The sequence below is a fragment of the Amphiura filiformis genome, chromosome 2 (genome assembly GCF_039555335.1).
Source record: "Amphiura filiformis chromosome 2, Afil_fr2py, whole genome shotgun sequence".
Taxonomy (NCBI): Eukaryota; Metazoa; Echinodermata; class Ophiuroidea; order Amphilepidida; family Amphiuridae; genus Amphiura; species Amphiura filiformis.
The window spans coordinates 85,757,549-85,778,108 of NC_092629.1; the positions used below are offsets into that span (position 1 = coordinate 85,757,549).

At 37.2% G+C, this 20,560-nt stretch overlaps 2 protein-coding genes across 2 annotated transcripts in view; both read left to right on the forward strand.

Moving 5' to 3' along the window:
- Window positions 1–10,383: 10,383 nt before the first annotated feature.
- LOC140144250 (uncharacterized) lies at window positions 10,384–15,440 on the forward strand. Its single transcript, XM_072166070.1, has 5 exons — window positions 10,384–10,479; window positions 12,535–12,610; window positions 13,082–13,174; window positions 13,580–13,699; window positions 14,622–15,440. Exons 1-5 carry the CDS (start codon window positions 10,384–10,386, stop codon window positions 15,101–15,103), a joined length of 867 nt encoding a protein of 288 aa, XP_072022171.1. The 3' UTR covers window positions 15,104–15,440.
- Window positions 15,441–19,213: 3,773 nt separating this feature from the next.
- The window catches only part of LOC140146741 (uncharacterized), a 17,974-nt gene continuing 16,627 nt past the window's right edge, over window positions 19,214–20,560 (forward strand). The window contains exons 1-2 of the mRNA XM_072168616.1: window positions 19,214–19,442; window positions 20,224–20,377. Of these exons, the coding sequence (XP_072024717.1) occupies window positions 20,234–20,377 (144 nt within the window). The 5' untranslated portion in view covers window positions 19,214–19,442; window positions 20,224–20,233. The remainder of the gene's footprint in view (window positions 19,443–20,223; window positions 20,378–20,560) is intronic.

Genomic DNA, 20,560 nt, shown 5'->3' on the forward strand with positions numbered 1-20,560 from the left:
TAATTTTTAACCCTGGTCCCGATATTTAGATTAAGTGCGTCTTAAAAGTCTGTACAAATCTCTGTGAGAGTTATGTAAAATGTATAAATGCTGTAATCGCAAGTGTTGTGTTTGTTTCTGAACCACCCTATGTTTTCGCAAAGGTGGAGCAATTTCAACCGTTCAAAAAATGCACATAACCTAGTGACATGTAGTTCCTATCTGCACAACTTATTTTTATCTTTCTTTTTAGCGGCTGAAGTAACTTTTATTTATTTATTTATTTATTTGTTTCTTTATTCATTTATTTATTAATTATTATCATTTATTTATTTATTTATATTTATTAAGCGGGTGGTATAGGAGCCAATGGTGACCCTGGTATAGATGGTGAGAAGGGCGAGAAGGGTGATACCGGAAGTCCTGGACAAAATGCAACGGATCCAGGTAGTGCAGGAACCACATATGTCCGATGGGGGCGCACTACATGTTCATCCACATAGACATACCACCTAGACCTGTAACTGCCCATCCCTAACCGTGGCAGTAGGTGAAGCCACGTATCCAAGGTGATTTTGGTCGGGTGGTCGGACGCGGAGAAATAAGCGTTCATGTCTGGAACGAAAAACGCGATCGTTTGCGTGATTGCTGCGCCGTTATCGCCCGCGTCAAATGCAACGTGTTCTGTAGACGCGAACATGTCTGCTTGTTTGCGTCCGGGTTGCGTCCTTGTCAAAATCGTTGCTAAGCAGTGTTGACTTCACTACGCAAACCAAAGTTATAGGTCTAGGTTCTTGTTTGTCTGGGTTCATCCACATAGACATACCAACCTAGACCTATGACTGCCCATCCCTGACCGTGGCAGTAGGTGAAGCCACGTATCCAAGGTGATTTTGGTCGGGTGGTCGGACGCGGAGAAATAAGCGTTCATGTCTGGAGAGAAAGACGCGCTCGTTTGCGTGATTGTTGCGCCATTATCGCTCGCGTCAAATGCAACATGTTCCATAGACGCGAACATATCTGCTTGCTTGCGTCCGGGTATGCGTCCTTGTCAAAGTCGTTGCTAAGCAGTGTCGGCTTCACTACGCGAACCATAGTCATAGGTCTAGGTACTTGTTTGTCTGGGTTCATCCACATCCCAACTTATCTACGAAGGTAAGTACTTAGTAATTACACTTGGCTGAAAATAGTGTACTTGGAATCGGATGGTTGTCATTACACCAAGTATTCTCAACAGACGTATGCTCACACGACCAAGTGAATAAAAATCTGAATTTCTCACATGATGCATGCAGCACAGTGTCAACAGCCAGTGTTATAAATTATAAATATAAATTTAATACTCCGTTGGTGAGCGACGGGCGATTGGTATTTCACCGAACGAAAAAAAAAGATATCTGATTGGCTAGAAATCGATCGCTTTGTCGCTCAGAGGTGTAGTACAAACTCAAAATGGAGACATGTATTCAATTCGATTGAAATCGATATTCTATTATTGACGCAGATAAAGAAAGTTGATAACGTACATTGTATTATAGATACAGCAGCTGGATCTTACACGGGTTCCTTTGTATAATTCATTTCTCAAACAGTTGAAAATATCACAATTTTTACTTTGGATTTTAAAATCTTTACTTATAAAATGCAGTTAAAGATATCCACAGCAAACAGCAAGGCCCCGCTAATTAGTGTATTGCTTTTCGAGTTAGTGTACTGGAAACAAAACCTGTGTTTTTCCTGATAACAAATCGAATTTTCTATAATAGTAACACCATTATGTGGTACTGATCATGCGCAAATCGTAGAATAGAAACTAAGCGGCAGGCTCTATGGCAGGGCTATGATATCTCATATCATGTAAATGGTATGCTTAGCCTGAGTCGCTCGGCCGATCTCGAACAAAATCGCCAGGCGTAGCTTTTGAAAAACGAGAGGATTCGCCGTACTATCACGGCAATTTTTGACACGAAGATATAGGGATGATGACGCAGTGCGCAGCGATTTAGCTATCGGACGTTGTATTATTCCTTCTTCTAATAACAGCTAATAACGTCAGCAAAAGACACCATATGAACCGGTTTTAGTCAGTAGCGTAGCCAGCGGGGTGGCCAGGGGGGCAAAAAATGAAAGAAAAAAGTGCCCCTCTGACAAAAAAATAAAAGGGAAAATCAGGAGGGCAAAGGAAAAGAAAAGGGGCAAGAGCCCTTTTCTACCAAAATTCAGCCCGAAAATACACAATTTTTCCGCGCTACGCGCGCACATTGCAAAGATTAAGGCTTTCCATCCTGATAATGGTCAAAAATAGTGTAAAATACCAATTTTTGGCGCGCTACGCGCGCACATCGTCCCAAATAAAGCCGTTTGTCTCTATGTATTATATGCTGCAACTGTATTTTTTTCCGTCTGTGCCCCAACAATTTTATTTTGCCCCCCCTGACCAAAAAAGCTGCCTACGCCCCTGGTTTTAGTACTGTAATTCGAGAACGATTTCAAATGCCGTACTGTGCAGGTCAACCAACCAATCACGCCGCGCCTATGCCTCTGTAATGGGTCCATTCCTGTTTGCTGCATATATTCGTCCCATGTTAAAGTGACATTGCCATGCGGATGACACACAACTTTACATCTCGTTTAATCCCCACATTCCCGGTGATATGGAGCGTGCCCTGTCCACATTGACTCGCTGTATCAATGAAATTAAAACCTGGATTTCATCAAACTATCCGAAGCTGAACGATTCGAAGACGGAGTTTGTTGCAGTGTCACCTTACAATCTTAAACACTTGCCCCAAATTGAACTCACTATTGACACAGCTAAAATCAAGCCACCTGAGACTGTTTTAAACCTCGGCGTTATGTTCAATTCCACAATGACCCACGGGCGCGCCCTTTCCAGTCATGTGAACTTCCTCCGCATATCCATCAATTTCCAATTACGAAATCTCTGGCGTATTCGTCAAGTCATTGACCAGGACACTTGCCACCTTACTTGCAGTTCGTGCGCTCATTTCATGTCGTCTAGACTATTGGAACGGACTCTGCACTTCATCATTCGGCAAAGATCTTACAAGACTGCAACACCTGCAGAATAATGCTACGAGACTGATTTTTGCAGTTGGTCGTAGAACTGACGCTTCCAATCTCCTAGAGACCTTGCACTTTGCACTGGCTTTCAGTTCGCCAACGAGTACTTTACTTCTGTATGTATATAAGTCTATGCAACACCAGAGTCCCAACTACATCTCGAACTACTTTACCGTTTATGTTCCTCCTCGTACCTTGCGATCGTCTCTGAAAGTAACCGTATCGTTATTCCAAGACGCAGCCACAGAATCACCGGTGAAAACATATTTCACATTGCAGCTGCCACGGCATGGAATTCACTACCTGTGGAAATCAAATCTGCTGCGACCACATCCGTGTTCAAGTCTATGCTAAAGACCCATTTGAACTGTTTCTCTTGTTATTTGACTTTTTGTGTATATTTTTGTAAGCGCCATGTTATCTTGGTGAATGACGCCATAAATGTCTGTAAATGTAACAAAATGTAAAAAATGAAATGTATACGATAAATACACCGTGAAAACGGTGTCTTGGAAAGTTTTAGCTTTTGTGTCTAGACATGAAAACAATTGAAAAATGAAAGACTTAATGTGTAACAGACGACACAAAATCAAGTCGTGCCCCAGATTAGTGTGTTTTGCGAACATACCTCTTGCCTTACTGCGGAAGCAGCTCACAACTGGATTCAAGGAGCGTGTCTTAAAAGGGCATTTCGTGATCCACAGCATCATCCCCCCACTTTTCTCAAAAAAAGTTGAGATTTTTTATATCCCTGGAAACCTCTTGCTACATAATGTTTATGTACAAAATATTTCTTGCAGATAAATTCGTTTAGCAAAGATATTGTGAAATTTGAATTTCATTCTGGTATACCAGAACGAGACACATTGTCTATAAAGCAGTGTAATACACATAATCATGCATAACTCGCAAATGCAAAATCGGAATCAACTGAAATTTTTGGAATAACCTTTTTTCGTGGATATCTGAAATACGTCATAAAAAGAAGATGCTAGGATCACGAAATAATCCTTTAAATTGAATTTTCAGGCAAGACACATTGAGTTTATTTCGATATTTACTAAGACACGATGCACAAAACAAGTTAGACCAGGTGTAACATTAGATCTGGTCTAACTATGGAGATTAGATTAGATTAGATTATTATTATTATTGTTATTATTATTATTATTATTATTATTATTATTATCATTATCATTATCATTATTATTATTATTATTATTATTATTATTATTATTATTATTATTATTATTATTATTATTATTATTATTATTATTATTGATTGCTCTTATTTCAGGTGTTGTCGGTGGTTCTCTCCACACTCATGCAGGAGGGGCTGCAAATTATATATGTTTACCATTGGATCCTGAGGATCTCCAGGTCCAGACAGGAACTGGAGGTAATCGTGCACTCTTGTACACAGCCGAATATGAGATCACTAACTTTGCACCATTCTCCCATCTCCCACGACAATGATATTCCATGCGCTGTATGCAGAGTTACTGGCCGAAGCACGCTTCTTATGATTCCCGCCAAAACGACCTGTCCCCCTGATTGGACAAATGAGTACAGAGGGTACATGATGACAGCATATCATGGCCATGCTCATCAAACTGAATATGTGTGTGTTGATGAAAATGCGGAATCGCGGCAAGGAAGTGGGGGCAATACTGATGGAGCTCTAATGTGCCTTGTAGAGGCGACTTGTGGGACACATGGCTTGCCTTGTCTTCCATACGTTGCTGGAAATGAATTAGCTTATGTTGTTTGCACGATATAGGTTATTTCGACGATTGATTGTATTCACTTGACTATGAGTTTATTTTGTAGCAAACACTAGATACGTGTTAAAATACATTCCTTCTTCTACTATATTCGGAGTGTTTTAATTTGTATTCTAATCATTCAAGTAACTATATATGTGTATTGTGATTGTCATACCGGTATTGCAATCACTTTTGATGAAGTAGAGATGGGGTTGTTGATCAGACCATGACCTGCATTTGACCCTTAGAGGGAATGAACCAGTCATGAAAGCGGTCTTCAAATCTGCAGAGTTTATAACACAAAAATATTAAAGGAAGTCGCCGGCAATCACAACATTTTGCCTTATATGTTAGAAAAATAATTATCAAGCACAAATCACGTGGTTTTCTTTAAACAAACTCATATTGGGCATAAAAATAAATAAAAACAACCGTCTCTCAACCCGCGGTATTTCAAATTCCCGGGGCCTGAAATTGTCTAGTGCAATGACGTACCAGTAAACTCAGTAATACAAATAAGGCTGACGACAATTGAGCACAAATAACTATCATTGCCCTAGACAATTTTGGCGTGGGAATTTTGAATATCGCGTGTTGAGAGCCGGCTGTTTTATTAGTTTTTATGGTCAATTTAAATGAAACCATGTGATTCGTGCCTAATAGTTAATTTTCTATAAAGGCATAATGTTATGATTGCGAGAGACTTCCTTTAACACGTTCTAATGGCCCCCAATATGTCGAATTAAACCGTTTTTTACAACTGAAGAACTCGTTTTAGTTGTTTATTAATCAGATTACGTGAACATGTATGGTGACGTTTGGGAATCACCATTACCCATTTAGAACAAGTCTGGATGCATCATGTCGAGGGTTGGGAGCCAGAAAGCCTCAACGCACAATCACATGACCCACAAAATGAGCATAAAGTCACCAGGCCATTATAGAAGATACACTTTATTGATCATGACCAAATTCAATATAAAATAAAAGACATCGTGAAGGAAATCTTGATTGATTAGTGAAGACCAAAGCAACATCATATCATTGGCAAGTTAATATTATGAGGACAATGAAAATGACTCATTTTTGGAGAAAATAAGACCGCAAAAACCTACTGTAAGCGGTGAGTTCCTTCGAACGAGACAGATTTGACCTAGAAAAAAGTTGACGTCATGAAATGAAATGTGCCCGCTTTAAAAGAATGGACTGAAAACACTCTCAATGCACAGAACGTATACTGTTGTTGTTCTCAAAAAAAAATATAATCAAATATTACAAATTTAATCGTTTTTAAACATTATGGATAAAATCAGCCGCTTATTTATTATATATTAGTAAATTGTGATATTACAATTCATATGAAATATTTGGACTGAAAAAAAATTGAGCTTAGAATTTGAGCGTAATCAATCGAAGACTAGTATATTCAGGTATACTAGTTTCATTTCGATGATCTATGCATAAATCAGAGGATGATTTAAGCACTTCCCAGCAAGTCTTGCGGTTAGCACAGCTGTGTGAGTGAACATGACACCACTGCCCGCCCACTGCATACACACGTGCATGGTTAAATTTGAATTTAGACAGATATATTTACAATAAAAACACCTTCTAAAAGTTGGTCGATTTCACATTTTATGTTATCTACAGAAGGCGTGAATTATCCTTCATGCATACATCACTTTAGATCTGAAATCGACCAAGTAATAATGACACACGGGCAATTCTAAAACAACATCTTTTGCACAGAGTTCAATGGGATTTGAAAAGTAAAGTGGCAGTTGAAACACTAGTGATAACACTTTTACAGTGCATGATGGGGCTTCCTTAATTCATCCTCTGGCATAAATGAACATGAAAAGAGCTCTTGGCCATTGTGTTATCGCGAATATAGGGGAACGGCGGGTTTATTCTATCTTACATTTGTGTGCATAAACTGTTGTTTTTAAAGGATATTTTGTTCAAATAATTTTCGCCATAACATGTCGTGCGTTTGAAATATTATGTTTTGCGTAAGGTTACATTACCAATGATCACTAGTAGTATATTAATTGTGTGCATAAATTGTTGTTTTTAAAAGTTTTCTGTGCTGGTTCATAGTGTTTTATAAAAAGGTTTTTAATATTTACAGTGGTATACTTTTTAAGTTGTCAGGCTATGTATCTTGATATTTGTAAAACTTATTTTGTTATTTTAATGTACAGCGCTTTGAAACTGCATTTATAGCGCTTTATAAATGTATTTTATTATTTTATTTATTATTATTAAGTCATCTCTAGCAGCAAAGTGGCAAATTTCAGCAAAATTGTGCACATTTTGGCCAGAAAGTTATTTTTAGGGTCAATAAACACCCTATTTTTAGCGTTCTCCCACATAATGACCCTCATTTACTTGAAGCCTGCACTGACTGACCCACTTTTTCAACAACAAAAACCCCACCGATAGAACCCTGTCGTACTCCACGGTTGTTTGATGGCATGTAGAACTGTATTCATTTTTAAGAAAAGTTGAAAACTGATGGCGCTAATCTTGTTGGCATCTTTACAAGGGGTAGATACTTGTATAATGACATCATACAAATATAGTAACAACAAAGAAATATATAGCAAGAGCAACTACTTTTTATCATTAGACGAAAGGAATAACTATTATAATATTATTGGGCTAAAGTAAAATAAAAATTAGCACAAAAGGCAGAAAAAGATAAAATGAGTTGATAAAAAAAGACGAAAATCTAAGTTAAAAATAGCTACAAAAATGTACGTGTATATTAGGCGCTGTGCAATATTTATGAGCCTGGGGTTAAAATGTCCAAATTGCGTGCTCCTCTCTTGGGCTGCCAAAAATCGCTTGCTCCTCCCTCTCGGCCTGTCAACCACCACCCCATGAACATGCCAAATTTTTGGGATATCAATTTACAAAATTTGTCTTTTTATACGTTTCCGTAGTGTTTTACTAAGCCTTTTTAGAGCGTTTTATTTAAAAGGCGCCTAATGAGCGTGTGCCAAAAAAAATCTCTTGCCCCCTCTCGGCTTGCCAACAATTGATTGCCCCCCTTTCACCTCACCGAAAATGTCCTCCCCCTATTTTGCCCTCCCACCAGGGCTCATAATTATTGCAAAACCCCTTAGTGTGATAGCTGTTGGTATTGTAAAGTTCAAGAATTGAAAATTATTTAATGTTGTTTTGTTAGAAACATTAATAAATGATCACATCAAAGAACTGTGACTCCGATAGGCACAGGTACGTCACTTTCATATTCGAGTGCCCCGGAACAAATCCAACTAACAAGTTTGGGCGTATGAAGTACAATAACCTTCTTTATGAAAAAAAAAAGCACAGTGATTTAAAGTGCGCTACGCACAGGCACAGCGCCTAGACGTTGATCCACAAGCCTCAGCACACTTTACAGGTTGTCGCTGACCACTATGGCCCACATCATTCCACAAACCATTTAACAACAATTCAGGGACTTTGCTGCTTCAAGAGCGCACACCATAGACATTCCACAAATCAACCTTCGCAACCAAGATCAGCTCCCCGAGTTTCGTACGGGTTACAACGGGACAAATTAGCAGTGAGTTCCTTGTCCAGGGGAATTTCAAGCTAACTCAATTTTTCCACGAGAGCGTACTAGGCACCGCCAGGGTTAGAACTCGCAACCGCTCGCACCATAGTCGAACGCCTTATCGATTGAGCTAACTTGGCTGCAATACATTAATTCTTATTAGTATTTGTGTTATGTGTTTTAACAAAAGCATGATTGAAAGGGAAACTATATGGAAATGTCTATAAATTTAAATTATATTATGGAATGCAATGCATTGCAACGAACATTTGCAATTTTAATGCTAAAATCAGCCAAATTGAAGGAAATTTTGGTCTGAAACAGATCATGAACATGATGAATCAAATATATTTTTACTGGCATGTGGCAAAATGTACCGACGGTTCTCGATGATATATACTATATCGTAAATACATATAATGTGTGTCTGTCAATCTGATCATCATAGCTTTAGTTAAAGATTTTGTCACATTAATACATGAGAGTATTTTAGTTCATTAAGTTTATTTTGTAAAAGTCAACCATTATAGAATGAATTTGGAGAAAACCTTCTGATAATTACAAACACTCGCTGAGCAGGAAAAATCTTCCCTAAGCTTTTAATCCGATAAGCTGATTATCTATTTGTTTTCATGAATTGGAAGACATTCTTTGATGTATTACTGAGCTCAATCATCTAAAATTACTGGAGCGTGAACCACCCAGGCTGGTGGCTCAGCATAGTATTTTATTAACAGAAGGTTTTCTCCAAATACGTTTCCTAATGACATTTTGATACAATTTGTAGCATCATCTTGAGTAATACTTTCAGTACAGTATTGTCAATACTGTTGTGAACATCTTGTGCAAAAGTTTGAATACAAGGTGCACGATTTCTTGAAAATGAAAGACTACCAATCTTAATTGAAACACTATCGCAACTGCTGTTGAAATGGCAAAATACCCCTTTAATTTATTTTTGACATCCTGGAATTTTATAATGACAAATGGGTTGTCAATTATTAATGTAATGTGAAGACCTTTGGTTCTTATTCCTGTGTGACACACACTATGAGCCAAAATGATCTCATCTCCGATAGCAAGGTTCAATAACCTTCAATTAACAACCTTAGATCAACATTTGACCTCAATTTGCAGAGTATGAGGTTTCTGTACCCAAATATTCAAAGGTCATTGTGTGAATGTACACGCATATTGGTGTTATAAAACTGTGGCGTGATGGACGGGCATGTTTGCGATCCTAGTGACAACACTTAATCACAATAACAATAATCTCCCACGTCCTCTGATGAGATTATTTCACTTAGAATAAGGTCTGGAACTTTACAGCGGTGTGTGTTTACCAGTGATGCTGGTAGTCTGGTGTCATCAATTGACAATTTGAGAAGTTGTATGAAAGCAGGATTATAAGACTACAGGTGGTTGTCATTAGATGCTACTCACTTCATACAGTAAGTTTGAAAATAAACGTTTATTTTATAATCATTTTATACATTTAGTGGTAACTTATTTTTCATAGACCAATTATTGCACTTCCACAAACTCAGGAAGCTTCAACACACAATTAATGTCGATCACTTGCGACCGAAGACGCGCAAAGATAAAGACGCGCGTGTAAGAATTAGGGAAATATGACCCTATATATGACGACTGATTCTTTAATATGATTACATCACGGCATGATATCATATGATTACATCACGGTCAAGTTTGATTTCAACAATATTTGAAAAAAAAATAGGTATGATTATGTTTGAAAAGCAACACTATGGGACTGTTTTAGATGAGTTCTTCTACCGCAATTATCATCAATGACTTGTATATAATAAACAGGTTGAAATTCTCAGCTAGCAAAGCAACAATTTTTAACCATAATTATGATGTTTTGTGAATATATCTATTTTTTCCGATATCAAATTACAGAAAACCAAAATGGAATTGAAACCTTTGGGCGTGATCCAATTTATTCTTTTAAGTGCAATTATCATGGTGTTGAAAGTGCACTGGGTCGAAGGTAGGCGTCCGCAAGGTCGAAATTCATTGATGTCTCCCATGAAATCAACTGATATAGAGAGGAATGAGGTAATTTGTCATTTCATTAATCTGTCAACAGTGAATCTACCACAAAATAAATCGTCATGGTTTGTAATTTATTATGTTTTCTTCCAGTTAAAGTCTGAACTTGACCTTGTTGATTATGTAAGCCGCAAAACATTGAATATGTTTCAGACGAATGTTTAATTAGGGGCTGTGTAATAATTATGAGCCCCGTGGTAGAGTAAAATTGGGGGGGGTGGTCGTATGAGCCTCCTTTTAAATAAAACGCTCTAAAAGGCAGAGGAAAACAATACGGAAACTCATATGTTCATTGTTCCTGTTCGCTGCGCTAAAATTGTTATAATCTACACCATATTAGAAATTGGGATAAAAAAAAATGGCATGCGCAAAGGGACTTAGCAAAGCTTTTTGGAAGGCTGAGGGAGCAAACAATTTTTATATAATTATTGCACAGCTTATTTTAAGCTGGGACTAATACTTTACTACTACGCCAGGTAATCAATTGGAAACCAGTCAAAAGGTTGTATGCTACGTATGAATGTGTGTGGGCTATAGACGAATTCAATTTCATGCATTCCTACACCTCAATGATAGCCATAGCTGGGTACTCCCTTAGGTCTATTCCACCTAAAATGTGAAATAATGTGGCCTTGACGGGGATATTAAACTGCATTTCATCGATGCATCTCCCGTGTTACACATAGACAAAAGAATGATGAAAGTTTACAACACAATACAATTCAACATCGATTTGTAAGCGGATGTAATCCTCCCAATTGGGCAGTCACAATACCAGTTTGGTGCAGACGGGACCCAGTAATGGCCGACTGAATTATTCTGCCCATCAGTTGGCTAGTTGGATTCGTCTATCAGTGGACTTCGGTTGTATATATAAATGCGCATATATAAATGCGCACGTGACATCTACAAGTCGCCATACCGTATTAAACGATATAAGGTACCCGGATGTACATAAACTCCCCGTGCAAAAGTATAGGGAAAATGACAGGTCGCAAGGAAAATTGCTTTTGCAAAATAGTGGCATTGATTGCAAAGGGTAAAATAACTTGACCCGAAAGATAAACTCTTTATTAACGTTTTCCATCACGGAAAAAAAATTAACTACGGAAAAGCTAGATATAGCTGATTTACAAACTTATATTTCATAATTTCCGTGCTAAATGGGCGTGCCAATTGGCCATATCTATGACGTAGTGCTGGTTTCATACTATCATGCTGCTTGCCGCCGAGCGGCGTGACACACGCGCATTGTAGACAAACAGACACAATCAAGACTTGTGAATGGCTGATAAGTCATGCCTCTTGTCGCAACGGCATGAAAGTATGAAAGGGGATGATTGGCTTTAAGGTCAGAACTGTGCAGGCGGCGGATGACATGATCGAGCCGGCAACTTGTGAAACCGCCCGGCCGTATGGCATTTTCCAATATAGTCGGTTAATTTTGCGGGGTTCATTATCGAACCCCAACGGTTTTAGCTTGTATTTATATTATTTATCAACATAGGCCTATTTGTGTGTGATATTTCAAGCGTTTTAAAATTTCAAAATAATCCCATTCAATTACACGGTTGACGATGAAAATTTACTGAATTTAGAGAATGCAATGCGGTCACCACCTGGAACTGTGGTCGCAATTTCAGTGATTGACAGTGAGGTAACACGAACATGGAACTGGCCATCTGGTCACGTGCGCATTTATATATGCGCATTTATATATACAACCGAAGTCCACTGTCTATACGCACCCAAATTTAAATATGCTAAATGAAGTCAGGGCGGTTTGAACACGGAAGTCGAAGAAGAAAAAAAACCACCAATAAGTATAAACATAATATCGTAAAGATTCGCCTAATGGTGTCTTAGGGTAAATGTCAAGTTCAAAATAGAGAACTCCTTCCTCTGAGCCCTTATTTGCTGGTGGAAATTTTACGGAAAGGCTCTTTTAGTTTGTCAAAGGAAGTCCATATGCGCCATTAGGCGAATATTTACGGTATTAATTAATTAATTTTAATTAAATTAAAATTTACATTGATGTTGCTCTTGTCTCTGATTTTACAGGATCTACATGATAGAGATAAGAGACAATCAGGTGGCGATATCGATGTCAGCGGGACTCAACAACAACACACAATAGGTGTGTATATATAACATGACGCATGGGCAGAAGATGAAACTAACGCTTCAAAATTAATGCTCTAGTGGATATATTTAGCACTATACGATAATTATTGAATAGACTCACTCTTCGTCATGCATTTAAAACAATAAGGGACTAGTTGATCAAAACAAGTAAATATACAACAATGTCAGACTATAACATGATTCTCGGTGAGGAAGAGGCACTCAATTGCTGTTTCGGCTGGGTCATCATGGTCATTCCGGCCCGGTTTAAAAATTATATTCTAAAGTATCTCATTTGGAACGAAAACGGGTCCTTTTGTAAGACATGTGAAGCGAAAATCATCAGCAAACACATATCCCATGTACGAAAGTCCCTTCCTGTTCTATCTCTCCCCGTATTCATACCCATAGCACTAATCATTTAAAAGCAAATTAAAAGCAAATGTAAATATCATAACAACATATTATTCCTTACCGTTTTCAGATTCAAGTTCTTGTGCCCAGGATTCGCTTAGAGGAAGAGACGGACGGGATGGACGAGATGGAAGGGACGGAGAAATAGGACAAAAAGGAGAAGGTGGGTGATGTGGAAATAATATTTCCCCCTCATACTTGTAACATTTGTTATACACGTTAGAAATGTAATGCTAAGGTCGTATGTGGTGGTAATGTGCTGTATTTGTGACAAACTCTGCGACTTTTGTAAAAGCGCAAAATTAAAATGGCACATTATGTGATACCGATGACCAAATAACAATCTATTATTACGGAACTGTTACAATTACCACTAACCGTTTGATACCCAATATTTATTTATTTATTTATTTATTTATTTATTTATTTATTTATTTATTTATTTATTTATTTATTTATTTATTTATTTATTTATTTATTTATTTATTTATTTATTTATTTAAGTATTTATTTATTTTTAGTTGGTGGTATAGGAGCCAATGGTGACCCTGGTATAGATGGTGAGAAGGAGAGAAGGGTAATGCCGGAAGTCCTGGACGAGACGCAACGGATCCAGGTAGTGTAGGAACCACATATTTCCGATGGGGGCGCACTACATGCCCATCCACTTCCCAACTTATCTACGAAGGTAAGAACATAGTAATTACACCTCGCTCAAAATAGTGTACTTAGTATCTGATGGTTGTCATTACGTACATTCATTACGCCAAGTATGCTCGACAGATGGGGAAATATACGCCAAGTGGACAACAATCTGAATTCCAAAATATATTACGATCTTCCCTTATGTTTTAATAAGACAATTTGTAAGACTTTTTTGCTGAAACACGATCTTTAGAGTATTATAATTATACTCATTAATTAATCTGGTAGCGCATATGCAAATGAACGTATGTGTTAAATAGTATCTTTGCTATTATTTGAATGAAACTGAATAACCATCAGCATGATCAGTTGAATACTGCTAAATACTTGAAGGTATTAACTATAGATGCTACTTGGAATATGTGATCCTTCGAAGGAAACTTGAGGACATTGTTAGTTTTGAATTATCAGTTTGAAGCATAACTTCGGGAATACTGATTTTGAGAGCTCAACTTTGAAAATTTGGAATTTTTATAGTTTTTGACGTTATCAAATGCCCAGGGGGCTAATCAAGTATGAGAGTGTATGCATGCGTGACCAAATTTTCTTTAAACACCCCCTAATGAGTTTTTTGGCTGGTAAAATGAAAAAAAAATCCCTTTTGGACTCGTAATTTACCAAAAATGGTACCCTAAACAAGTTGTTCAACTAACCTTATTCTTGAAAATCAGTGTTTTTAGACCCTAAATGCGTCACTCGTGTAACTTGCCTTGCCTAAAAAACACCCCCTTTTCCTTATTTCTTTGGTCACGCATGCGTACAGACCATTTATGTGAGTCCCCCCGGGATCAAATGATACTTTGAACCGACACACATCGGATTCTTAGATTAATTATAATCTTAATAGTTAGTAATAATGTGCTTTCAAGTATAAAATAAAACAATATGTATTACTCTATGTTTAGGTATTGTCAGTGGTGGTCACTACACTCACAAAGGAGGTGCAGTAAATTATCTCTGTTTACCATTGGATCCTGAGGATCTCCAGGTCGAGGCCGGAACTGCAGGTAGTCGCCAATATCTGTACACAACCGAATACGAGATCAATAACTTTGCACCATTCTCACATCTCCACGACCATGATGTTCCATGCGCTGTCTGCAGAGTTACTGGCCGAAGCACGCTTCTTATGATTCCCGCCAAAACGACCTGTCCCTCTAATTGGACAAGTGAGTACAGAGGATATATGATGACAGCCCACCATGATCACATTCATCAAACTGAATACGTGTGTGTTGATGAAAATGCTGAAGCGCGGTCAGGAACTGCTGTTGGTACTGATGGAGCTCTTATGTACCTCGTAGAAGCGACTTGCGGGACACATGGCTTGCCTTGTCTTCCATACGTTGCTGGAAATGAATTGGCATGTGTTGTTTGCACGATATAGGTTATTTTGACGATTTATTGAAAAGGCTCAAAAAGATTTGACTATGAGTTTATTTTGTAGCAAACACTAAATACATGTAAATGCATGCCTTCTTCTGCTACATTCGAAGTATTTTACATACTGGTATTGAAATCACTTTGGACGAAGTAGAGATGGGGTTGTTGATCAGACCATGATCTGGAATTGGACTCTTAGAGGAAATGAACCAGTCATAAGGTGAAAGCGATTTGTTTAAATGTGCAGAGTTTATCAACGCAAAATAATTAACACGTTCAAAACACTCTAAATATGCCAAATTAAATAGATTGTACAACTGAAGAACTCGTTTTTAGTTGTTTCTTAAGGCTACATGCTCTATTTTGGTTGAAATTTTTGGCGGGAAATAATCCCACCAAAACATTAAAGTAATCTTTTCCCACAACTAAATATCATAGTCAGGAAATTCATGATGCATCTGGTAGCTTAGATCATAACTCACTTCATTACACTTAGTTGCAATTATCCCAGAAAATTCTTGATTTGTTTTTACAGTCTTGAATTGTCGATGTTTTTGATCAAAAAACATCACTCGGTGTATTTTGAAACTCGAGGCATTAACTCTTCTCAAATTAGCCCCAAATCATAATATATTATATGCACGTGTAGCAAACACCAATGGGAATAATTGGACGTTGTTTGCGGAGCCTAAATTTGGTTTGATTTTATTTCACAATAATTCTAATGTGAAAATTTTGACCTGACATTTCCTTTTTGGATTTCCAATTTAAATTGGAATACACATTAAAGGTCCGTAACCCGATCGACAGCATCATCCCCCCGATTTTTTTCATTGTTGATGAGGTTTTGGTATATAATATATACTATTTTTCTCATTACTATCCTGAAATTTGACGCTCCAAGTCGATGTATTTCCGGAGAAATCATGAAACACAGCGGTTTTTACAGGCTACCAGGTGTTCGCATTTTACACGACACGGGAGTTTTGGGTAGTCATATAATGAAATCGGAATAGATTCGGAAGACTTCACCCCAGTACCAATTCGTCCGCAAAAATACATCAAATAGGCCCCCTAATGTCAAACTATAGATGGCGCTATAATGATACAAAACAAAAACAAAAATAAAGAAATACATAAGAGGCGAAATAAATAAGGAAACATGACCTATATTGTCAAGTATGATACGAGGAATATGAAAAAAATTATGAGAGCACCTCCCCCCATTAAAAAATTAGTTAAAAAATAAAACAAAGAAAATCATAAATATGTGAAAATGTGCATCATATAGCTAAAAATAAAGAAATAATTAAGCGAAGTAAATGCAGCATGGGCTATCTTGTCAAGAATGATAATGAGCGCAGTGATATGTAATGTTTTTTAAGATTAATCAGTATGAATATAGGTATAAAAGTGTACAGGGGCGAGCCGGTTTTCAGTGCCAAGGCGAACACTTCCTGTTTCCACCGGGACATGCGCTCGGCCGTTGTTTCGGGATGCCTGACCAGAATGCAATTCACGTGCACCAGTGTATTGGTTTGCTTATATGCTAATTATTCACATTTATGCTGAAATTGTTCCTGTTTTCTCACATAGATGGATAAAGGGGACAATATTTGACATTGTATGTAAGTTTGAAGAGAATCCATATCCTAAACCGATAGGGTTACCCCCCTTTAACAATAATGTGCTGCATTGTAGCTTAGAATGGGAGAAATAAATGAAGTGAACACCCAGTGTTGCTGGATAGGCTGTTATTGATGTTATTATCATTTTTTTTGGTTTATATCACCATCGCCATCAATACTACTATCACCTGGACCATTTCATTTTGAAGGAACCATTTTCATTAGAATCAATTGTTTCAACCAATTCAATATAAAGGTGAAAAAAGGTCAGCCCTACATACTGTAGAAATGTGAACACTATTATTTAGAAGATATGAACACTATTATTTAGAAGATAATACTTTAACATGTCATATCGTTAACTCAAAGGGAAAGGTGAAAAACATTCTTTCGAGATTGGTTGATTGATTGATTGATGGATGGATGGATATGTTGATTGATTGATTGATGGATATGTTGATTGATTGGCTGTGAACTCCCACCCAGCAACACTGGGAGTTTACTTCATTTTTTGCTGAACCATGAAATGGTATCAGCCTATATGAGTGAATGTTTAGGTTACTAGCTTACTAGCTTACTAACTCAAACCATTTGGTCTGAAATGGACATATCTCTAATCGCTCTAGTTTTTCTTTCATTGTAAACTACAATACAGAACATTATTGTTAATGTGTATTTTCCCATTCACGGTTGTTTGATGGGATCATTTATTAGTTTTTCAGACAAAACATGTACAACCAAATTTTAGGCTTAAACAGCTGTGATATCATGCTAATTAATACAGATGCTTTTGAGTCATGCTCAACTTTAATGTCACCTCTTTTACAAAATTATTCACTTAGATAGTATTTTTTTTTCGGATATAAAATGTATCTATTAATGACAAAATTGGTGGCGCTATTTAGTTACTAGAATATACTGGAAATTACTCTTTTAAGCTTTTAATACAAATAATTCCTTTTATTATTTGATAAAATATGTTTATAAAATTTGCTTGTTGCTTGTTTCACCTATTTCAGCTGTTTTAATGGCAGTATTAAACACCTAACTCTTGCAAATAAAGAAATACGAATAGGATAAATAGCGCCGTCTATAGTTTGCATTTAGTTAATAATGAAGCCAATTCTATATACATCAAACAACCGTGCATTGGAATGGTCCAAAAATGTGTCTATTTGTAGAATCCCAATTATATCAGTGACGCGTGAACAGATTTTGATCATTTTTGAAGAATTCTATAGAAGACACTTTGTGGTTCTAGAATCTTGAAACATTTTGTATATTACATGCTGATTTTTTATGTTATGTACACCATTCCACGGGGCCCTGTAAAGCTTTGTTTTGTCAGATGATGAGCGAAGCCTGCGACTACTTCTAGATGAATCTGGGTGATAATAAAGTGTGACAAGATCTTATAAATAAGTCGGAGCAGTACCTGATATACAGTTGTATATGTGTAACATGATTTTGAAATTCATTCTTTCTTTCACCGGGAGCCAATGGAGGGTATTCAACAATTCGGCAGAGTACATGTCTCATCCACATGCAAAGATCAGCCTGGCTGCCTTAATTTGGAGACGCTGCAGCCGTTTTAGGTCCATTTCACGGGCACCATACATGAGGGAGTTGGCATAATCTATGCGAGAGAAGACAAGTGCTCTGACAGCATGATGACACGTATCCTGGCTAAAGTTGTTACTTGGCTTACTGTTGTTATCACTAGTATTTTTAAATACAAGGTGCATACTAAATTTAAGAAAATGCTAGCAATTTATTTTATCGGAAACACTATCACAACAGCTGTTGTGCACCAATATGAAAAGTCAACAGTGACAAAATACCATATGGAAAGAGAACATATTTTATCCTTCCCAGAATCCTTTGCAGCATGACGTATCACCTCATTACATCAAATGACACTCATTACTTTGTACGTACAGTTTCCCATTGTTTTCATGTTGAGAATAGACTGGCTAAAGCATGGAAGTACTGGAGAAGTACTTCCAAGGCTAAACATGGCTCGATAGTGAAGAAATAAACACCTTTTGCAAGATCTGAATGTACTCTATTCATTGACATACTTTTTGTCAGTATCGACCCATATTGCACTTAATATAGCAAATCAGTATAGAAATTGAAATGAGAGAAATGCATTATGGGAAGCATCAATTATCTTTTCTGCAACCTAAATAATAACTTTGACATCCTGATGATTTTTTTGAATTTCATGATGACAAAATGGGCTGTCAAATGGGAATGTCAAGACCTTTCGTTCTTATTTTCTGTGTGACACATGCTATGAGCCAAATTAACATCACTTCCAATGGTAAGGTTCAATAATCCTCAATTAACAACCTAAGATCCAAATCTGACCTCCAGTTGCAGAGTATGAGTTTTTGTACCCCAAGAGTCAAAGGTCATTGTTTGAATGTACAAGCATTTTGGGGTTAAAGAACTGTGGCCTGGTGGATGAGCATGTTTGTGATCTTAGTGACAACACTATCGCACATAATTCATAATTCTCTCACGTCCTCTGAGATTATTTCACTTTGAATAAGGTCTGGCACTTTACAGCGGTGTTGTGTTTTCCAGAGATGCAGGTAGTCTTATTTCAACATAAAAATAACTCAGAATTGTTAATTTTACTAAGTTGAATGAAAGCAGGATTTAATACGACTACAGGTGATTGCCATTGGTTGCTACTCAATACAAACAGTAAGTATGAAAATAAACGTTTCTTTTAATTTTTATATTAAATCATGCTATGCATTTTGTGGTAATTTATTTATTGATGTCGATCACTTTGACCAGGGATATGCAAAGATTTGCAAGGATACGGTGATTTTCAAGCTAAATTCCATTGAGCTCGTTGTGAAATAATAACATACCACTTTCGATGGCAAAGTAGAACACCATACATGTTGTTCACCATAGCAATAACCAGTCCGGTACGACTGCCTGATCAGGAAGTACTGCCGAATCAGGCAGTATGTTGCCGAGTCAGGCAACACATGCTTTGGTAACCCTTCCGAATTTGACAGACTAAGGACTAAATTGTTCATGGTGATTTTATAAAAGATCGGTGGAAATTTTACTTTGACACACATGAGCTACATGTAAGTTGACAATTTTTCACCGGGCGAAAAAAAATTCCACCGGGAGGAAAATAATTTAAATAACAAAACAATTTCTAACGGTTTTAAAAAAATTTGATTTAAATATGCAAATTAACTTTATTTTAACTAAATTTTATATATTTTACCTACTTCTTTACTCCAAACCAAGAAATAACGGTATATTAAAAGATGCTCTATTTGAAATAGAGCATTGCATTGTGGGATACCATGCTGCCTGACTCGGCAACATACTGCCTGATTCGGCAGTACTTCCTGATCAGTCAGTCGGACCGGACTGATAACAGGCTGATAATTATTCTCAGCTAGAAAGGCATAAATGTGTTGTGAATATATCTATTATTTCCGATATCAAATTACAGACAAACCAAAATGGAATTGAAACCTTTGGGCGTGATCCAATTTATTCTCCTAAGTGCAGTTATCCTGGTACTGAAACTACACTTGGTCGACGGTAGGCTTCCGCAAGGTCGAAATACCTTGATGTCTCCCATCCAATCATCTGATGACGATGAGGTAATTTTACATTTAATAAATCTGTCCAAAGTGAACATGGAATATTCTTCTAGTCAGGATAATGTGCATTATATATCCATACCATTTTGGAAATTGGTATCCACGTTTGGAAATGTTACCCCAAGGGGCCCATGATTATTGCACATCCCCTTATACAGGGTGAGTCAAAAAAAGTGCAATAGA